We start from the raw sequence: 7443 nt of genomic DNA, 5'->3' as shown, positions 1-7443 counted from the left end.
AATGATCTTAATGTACTGCTCCGACTCCTTATAGAAAACAAGGAAGAGTGGTTTTATATTCGTTTATTCGTTTTATATTCGTTTTTTATGTTGTTTTTTTGTACATTTATTAATGACATTTTTACATGAACACAATTAGATTTAAGAGGTACAATTGATTTTCTTCATGCTTATTATAACGAATCCATTCGACTCAGTTGCACGACGTCATCTATTTGGGCAGCAGGCGTGTCGGGATAGCCTCTCCCCGGGCCGGAACTGACTGCGGAACTGCTTCGGACACAAATTTAAAATGCCAGATGTCACGGTGTATTGGTCATGTTCGTTGTTTTTTATTTCAATTTTGCGTCCAGGGATCGCGGCAGAAGTGTCCTTGTGGAATGTCGACATCAACTCAGTGAGTACATGCGACCTGACTGTCCTGTGTGTGTGTTAACGTGTTGTATGTAGCATGACAGTATTTCATTATCAGCTGCAGCAGGTAGCTAGCTAAGTAACCTCAGCTAGCTTAGCAGGTTTGTTATAGTAGAACAGTCGAGCCCAGGGAAGTCAATTCATCCTGGGGGGGGTTGACAGATGTAATCATCCTGGGGGGGTTGACCGATGTAATCATCCTGGGGGGGTTGACCGATGTAATCATCCTGGGGGGGTTGACCGATGTAATCATCCTGGGGGGGTTGACCGATGTAATCATCCTGGGGGGGTTGACCGATGTAATCATCCTGGGGGGGTTGACCGATGTAATCATCCTGGGGGGGTTGACCGATGTAATCATCCTGGGGGGGTTGACAGATGTAATCATCCTGGGGGGGTTGACCGATGTAATCATCCTGGGGGGGTTGACCGATGTAATCATCCTGGGGGGGTTGACCGATGTAATCATCCTGGGGGAGTTGACAGATATGAAGGTGTTCGACAATCAGACACCTGTGTATGTACTGTAACTAACGTTACCTTGCCTGATTTTGTTTTCATGGTTAATATTACATCACATGATCTGGGAGGTTAGGCTACTAGCTAGCTACCACAGATTATTAGCTAACTACTCCTTGAGCCTAGAAGACTCGGTTGTGTCCTCAATAACCTGACAATGCTGTTATTAATGTCGACAACAGTGTACCCCAAACTACTACCTTCGTCACCTTACCTTTCTCTAGTGCTCATCTGCTCCAACTCATGACCACTCATCTAAGGTCTGGTAGTGAATGGAATATTGCATGTAGCTAGTTAACTCCATACTAATGGGGGCGGGAGGCTATTTCTTAAGTTAAGATAATACTGTTAGCAAGAACAAGGCTAATGCTTGATACCATTCCAACTAGCTAGTTGTCTGTATTGTATTGAACACCCATGAAAAGTATTTCCATAAAACCTTACTGTCACATGATTTAGTAAAGAGGTAGTCCAAGGTTGCTTGCTGCAATGATAACTTGATCTATTCGTTTCCTCAGTCACAAAATGCCGTCTTCAGGAAGACGTTGTATGCCAACACAACCATCTTCATGAGGTGTAAGTATAAAGCCTTGGAAGACGACAAAGATAATTTGCTGACGGACCAAAAAAGATTGATTGACAGCTGTAGTTAAACAGGGTTTTCATGTTGCTCCTGTCGTGCTACTTGCTCGTGGCTTCGTCTGAAATGGCACCCTGTTCCTTATCCGCTCCCCGGTCAAAAGTAGTGCACTGTACTGTATAGGGATATAGTGCCATTTTGAACACACCCTGACTCCATGGCTGTGTTTCTCCCAGGATCCTTCATTTCACTGCAAAGACACCTACCTGCCTTACACTTCATATAAGTGGGGCGGCAGGTAGCTTTAGTGGTTAATAAGAGCGTTGTGCCAGTAACCGAAAGGTCGCTGGTTCTAATCCTCCGAGCAGACTAGGTGAAAAATCTGTCGATGTGCCCTTGAGCAAGGCACTTAACCCTAATTGCTCCTGTAAGTCGCTCTGGATAAGAGTGTCTGCTAAATGACAACAAACATTAAAAAAAAATATATATATATAACCTTATAAGAATGTAGTATTGTGTTGTATTCCACCTATTTTCCTTTCTGCCAGTGACTCTCCTTTCCTCCTTCTCCTCCTCCAGTCCAGGGCGACTTGGCTTTATGTGATCCCACCCTGGCCTTCAACATCAGCTGGTACCTCCGTTCCTCTATCTGCTACAATGAAGTCTTTAATACTCCAGTGAGTACAATCCCTTTTCTTCTCTGCTGCCCATTTCTAACAGGCTAACACGGGCAGACGCATCGTAACCCTGCACACGAAGCACACAGAGCAACAGTACTGCAACTGTGCCCGTCCGTCACATCAATGTTTGTAGTGGCCAGTACCATGAAATAGTGTGTTGCCTGGAATGATTAAGACGCCATCATTTCTCCCAATAGAACAGACACGCCTCTGTCTTGTCCTTTTTTGTTGTTGTTGTTGTTTTTGTGCCCAGTCACAGTGAGTTGTGTCTGTTTCTACTCCCTGCAGGACAACAAGGCCCTGAGTATGTTTGGTCTGGACAACATGCTGAAGGAGGACTGGAGAGGCTCCTACAGCCAGGGATACATGTATTTCGAAAACTGCTCTGTCCTCCTCCTACCCAAGGTGGGTTGGCTATTCTGTTGTGGGGTTGTGGGGGGGGGGGTTTGGGACATACACTGCCTTTAACATTCTTGGTTGATGTATTATTATCTCTGTCCCCATCCAATCCTCCTTCCAGGTGTACTACACTGACTTCAGCCCCCATCAACCCCTCACCAGCCCACAGGTATTTATACAGAGCATTGGGGAAAGTATTCTGACACCATGACATTTTTCCACGTTTTATTACGTTACAGCCTTATTCTAAAATGGATTAAATTCCCCCCCCCCCCTCAAATCTACACACAATACCCCATAATGACAAAGCAAAAACTGGTTTAATAACAAAGCAAAAAAATGTATGTAAATGTAAAATATCACATTTGGCAAAAAATTTATGTAAATGTGATATCACATTTACATAAGTATTCAGACCATTCACTCAGTACTTTGTTGAAGCACCTTTGGCAGCGATTACAGTCTCCAGTCTTCTTGGGTACGACGCTACAAGCTTGGCACACCTGTATTTGGGGAGTTTCTCCCATTCTTCTCTGCAGATCCTCTCAAGCTCTGTCAGGTTGGATGGGGAGCGTCGCTGCACAGCTATTTTCAGGTCTCTCCAGAGATGTTTGATCGGGTTCAAGTCCGGGCTCTGGCTGGGCCACTCAAGGACATTCAGAGACTTGTCCCGAAGCCACTCCTGCGTTGTCTTGGCTGTGTGCTTAGGGTCATTGTCCTGTTGGAAGGTGAACCTTCGCCCCAGTCTGAGGTCCTGAGTGCTCTGGAGCAGGTTTTTATCAAGGATCTCTCTGTGCTTTGCTCCGTTCATCTTTGCCTCGATCCTGACTAGTCTTCAAGTCCCTGCCACTGAAAAACAGCCCCACAGCATGATGCTGCCACCACCATGCTTCACTGTAGGGATGGTGCCAGGTTTCCTCCAGACGTGACGCTTGGCATTCAGGCCAAAGAGTTCAAACTTGGTTTCAACAGACCAGAGAATCTTGTTTCTCATGGTCAGAGAGTCCTTTAGGTGCCTTTTGGCAAACACCAAGCGGGCTGTCATGTGCCTTTTACTGAGGAGTGGCTTCCGTCTGGCCATTCTACCATAAAGGCCTGATTGGTGGAGTGCTGCAGAGATGGTTGTCCTTCTGGAAGGTTCTCCCATCTCCACAGAGGAACTCTGGAGTTCTGTCAGAGTGACCATCAGGTTCTTGGTCACCTCCCTGACCAAGTCCCTTCTCCCTTGATTGATCAGCTCTAGGAAGAGTCTTGGTGGGTCCAAACTTCTGCCATTGCAGAATGATGGAGGCCACTGTGTTCTTTGGGACCTTCAATGTTGCAGACATTTTTTGGTACCCTTCCCCAGATCTGTGCCTCGACACAATCCTGTCTCGGAGCTCTACAGACAATGGCTTGGTTTTTGCTCTGACATGCACTGTCAACTGTGGGACCTTATATAGACAGGTGTGTGCCTTTCCAAATCATGTCCAATCAATTGAATTTACCACAGGTGGACTCCAATCAAGTTGTAGAAACATCTCAAGGATGATCAATGGAAACAGGATGCACCTGATCTCAATTTCGAGTCTCATAGCAAAGGGTCTGAATACTTATGTAAATAAGTTATTTCTTTAATTTTTATTTTACTTCTACCGTGGGCAAATATGTAGATCATGCTTTGTTCAAATGAAGAGGTGCGGTCAAAAAATGAAATGGAACGGCCCATCAGTCACTAACCGTCACTGTTGTTGTTTTAGAGCGAGGAAGGCAGGCCTTCCAATCAGAGCGCTCCACAGGGGTGGCTGGAAAAGCCGGTAAGCCAAACAGAACTCTATATATAGTGTGGAGATTTGTGTAAACAAGGTGTACATAGTCATGTCTGTGTCTAAAATGTGTTCTGCATTGAAAGTGTGCTTCCCAAAAGGCAGCCAATGGGCCCTGGTCAAAAGTAGTGCACTAAATACAGTGGTGGAAAGTACTTAAGTAAAAATAATAATATAATAATAATAATATGCCATTTAGCAGACGCTTTTATCCAAAGCGACTTACAGTCATGCGTGCATACATTTTTACGTATGGGTGGTCCCGGGGATCGAACCCACTACCTTGGCGTTACAAGCGCCGTGCTCTACCAGCTGAGCTAGAGAGTACTTTAAAATACTTTAAAGTACCACTTAAGTCGTTTTTTTTGGGTATCTGTACTTTACTTTACTATTTATATTTTTGAATACTTTTACTTCACTACATTCCTAAAGAAAATAATGTACTTTTACTACATACATTTTCCCTGACACCCATAAGTACTCGTTACATTTTGAATTATTAGCAGGAAAGGAAAATGGTCCAATTCACGCATTAACCAAGAGAACATCCCTGGTCCTCCCTGCTGCCTCTGATCTGGTGGATTCACTAAACACAAATTATTTGTTTGTAAGTGACGTCTGAGTGTTGGAGCGTGCCCCTGGCTATCCGTAAATTTAAAAAACAAGACAATTGTGCCATCTGCTTTGCTTAATATAAGGAATTTGAAAGTTTTTTTTTATTTTGATACTTAAGTATATTTTAGCAATTACATTTCCTTTTGATACTTAAGTATATTTTAAACCAAATACTTTTACTCAAGTGGTATTTTTACTGGGTGACTCTCACTTTTACTTGAGTCATTTTTCTTTAAAGGTATCTTTACTTTTACTCAAGTATGATAATTGGGTACTTTTTCCACCACTGACTAAATAGGGAACAGTGACCTCTGGAGGGTAACTGTGGGATTACACTAATTACACTCCATTCATAATTCTAATAAATAGGGAACAGCGTGTCATTTGGGACACATCCAGTCTTGTCATGTGTCCCCTGCAGGATGTAGGTGCCGTGGCCAAGGCGTGGTCCGATAGCCCCTACCTGTTTATAGTGAAGGTACAGCCGCAGCAGCGCCCTGGAGCAGAGGAGGAGGAGGAAGCTAATGATGTCCAGGGAAACTTGGCCTTAATCAGTCAGTATCACCATCGCTAACTCACTTCTATGAACATACAGTGGCTTGCGAAAGTATTCACCCCCCCTTTGGCATTTTTCCTATTTTGTTGCCTTACAACCTGGAATTAAATAGATTTTTGGGGGGTTTGTATCATTTGATTTACACAACATGCCTACCACTTTGAAGATGCTAAATATTTTTTATGGTGAAACAAACAAGAAGTAAGACAAAAAAAACAGAACTTGAGCGTGCATAACTATTCACCCCCCCAAAGTCAATACTTTGTAGAGACACCTTTTGCAGCAATTACAGCTGCAAGTCTCTTGGGGTATGTCTCTATAAGCTTGGCACATCTAGTCACTGGGATTTTTGCCCATTCTTCAAGGCAAAACTGCTCCAGCTCCTTCAAGTTGGATGGGTTCCACTGGTGTACAGCAATCTTTAAGTCATACCACAGATTCTCAATTGGATTGAGGTCTGGACTTTGACTAGGCCATTCCAAAACATTTAAATGTTTCCCCTTAAACCACTCAAGTGTTGCTTTAGCAGTATGCTTAGGGTCATTGTCCTGCTGGAAGGTGAACCTCCGTCCCAGTCTCAAATCTCTGGAAGACTGAAACAGGTTTCCCTCAAGAATTTCCTTGTATTTAGCGCCATCCATCATTCCTTCAATTCTGACCAGTTTCCCAGTCCCTGCCGATGGGAAAAACATCCCCACAGCATGATGCTGCCACCACCATGCTTCACTGTGGGGATGTTGCTCTCGGGGTGATGAGAGGTTTTGGGTTTGCGCCAGACATAGTGTTTTCCTTGATGGCCACAAAGCTCAATTTTAGTCACATCTGACCAGAGTACCTTCTTCCATATGTTTGGGGAGTCCCCCACATGCCTTTTGGCGAACACCAAACATGTTTGCTTATTTTTTTCTTTAAGCAATGGCTTTTTTCTGGCCACTCTTCCGTAAAGCCCAGCTCTGTGGAGTGTACGGCTTAAAGTGGTCCTATGGACAGATAATCCAATCTCCCCTGTGGAGCTTTGCAGCTCCTTCAGGGTTATCTTTGGTCTCTTTGTTGCCTCTCTGATTAATACCATCCTCGCCTGGTCCGTGAGTTTTGTTGGGTGGGCCCTCTCTTGGCAAGTTTGTTGTGGTGCCATATTCTTTCAATTTTTTTATAATGGATTTAATGGTGCTCCGTGGGATGTTCAAAGTGTCTGATATTTTTTTTACAACCCAACCCTGATCTGTACCCTGACCTGTTTGGAGAGCTCCTTGGTCTTCATGGTGCCGCTTGCTTGGTGGTGCCCCTTGCTTAGTGGTGTTGCAGACTCTGGGGCCTTTCAGAACAGGTCTAAATATACACTGAGATCATGTGACACTTAAATTGCACACAGGTGGACTTTATTTAACTAATTATGTGACTTCTGAAGGTAATTGGTTGCACCAGATCTTATTTAGGGGCTTCATAGCAAAGGGGGTGAATACATATGCACGCACCACTTTTCCGTTATTTATTTTTTAGAATTTATTTGAAACAAGTTATTTTTTTAATTTCACTTCACCAATTTGGACTATTTTGTGTATGTCCATTACATGAAATCCAAATAAAAATCCATTTAAATTACAGGTTGTAATGTAACAAAATAGGAAAAACGCCAAGGGGGATGAATACTTTTGCAAGGCACTGTAGGCCTTTGACTTAGTGCTTCATCATTGAAGTGCCCTTCTGTCTGCAGTGCTATGAGAAATATACATTGTCTGATTGCCTGTCTGTCTGATTGCCTGTCTGTCTGCCTGTCTGCCTGCCTGTCTGCCTGTCTGCCTGTCTGCCTGCCTGTCTGTCTGCCTGTCTGCCTGTCTGTCTGTCTGTCTGATTGTCTGCCTGTCTGCCTGCCTG

General features: G+C 43.9%; 1 protein-coding gene across 1 annotated transcript in view; it reads left to right on the top strand.

The window, feature by feature from the left end:
• Positions 1–241: 241 nt before the first annotated feature.
• The window catches only part of LOC311103183 (transmembrane protein 87A-like), a 19686-nt gene continuing 12484 nt past the window's right edge, over positions 242–7443 (top strand). The window contains exons 1-7 of the mRNA XM_084144736.1: positions 242–397; positions 1452–1509; positions 2093–2190; positions 2482–2598; positions 2714–2761; positions 4332–4388; positions 5434–5566. Of these exons, the coding sequence (XP_084000862.1) occupies positions 293–397; positions 1452–1509; positions 2093–2190; positions 2482–2598; positions 2714–2761; positions 4332–4388; positions 5434–5566 (616 nt within the window). The 5' untranslated portion in view covers positions 242–292. The remainder of the gene's footprint in view (positions 398–1451; positions 1510–2092; positions 2191–2481; positions 2599–2713; positions 2762–4331; positions 4389–5433; positions 5567–7443) is intronic.

Source organism: Coregonus lavaretus (genome assembly GCF_964263955.1).
Source record: "Coregonus lavaretus genome assembly, chromosome: 27".
Classification (NCBI taxonomy): Eukaryota; Metazoa; Chordata; class Actinopteri; order Salmoniformes; family Salmonidae; genus Coregonus; species Coregonus lavaretus.
The sequence above is the reverse complement of the archived record's forward strand: the minus strand, read 5'-3'. Positions and strand labels throughout refer to the sequence as shown.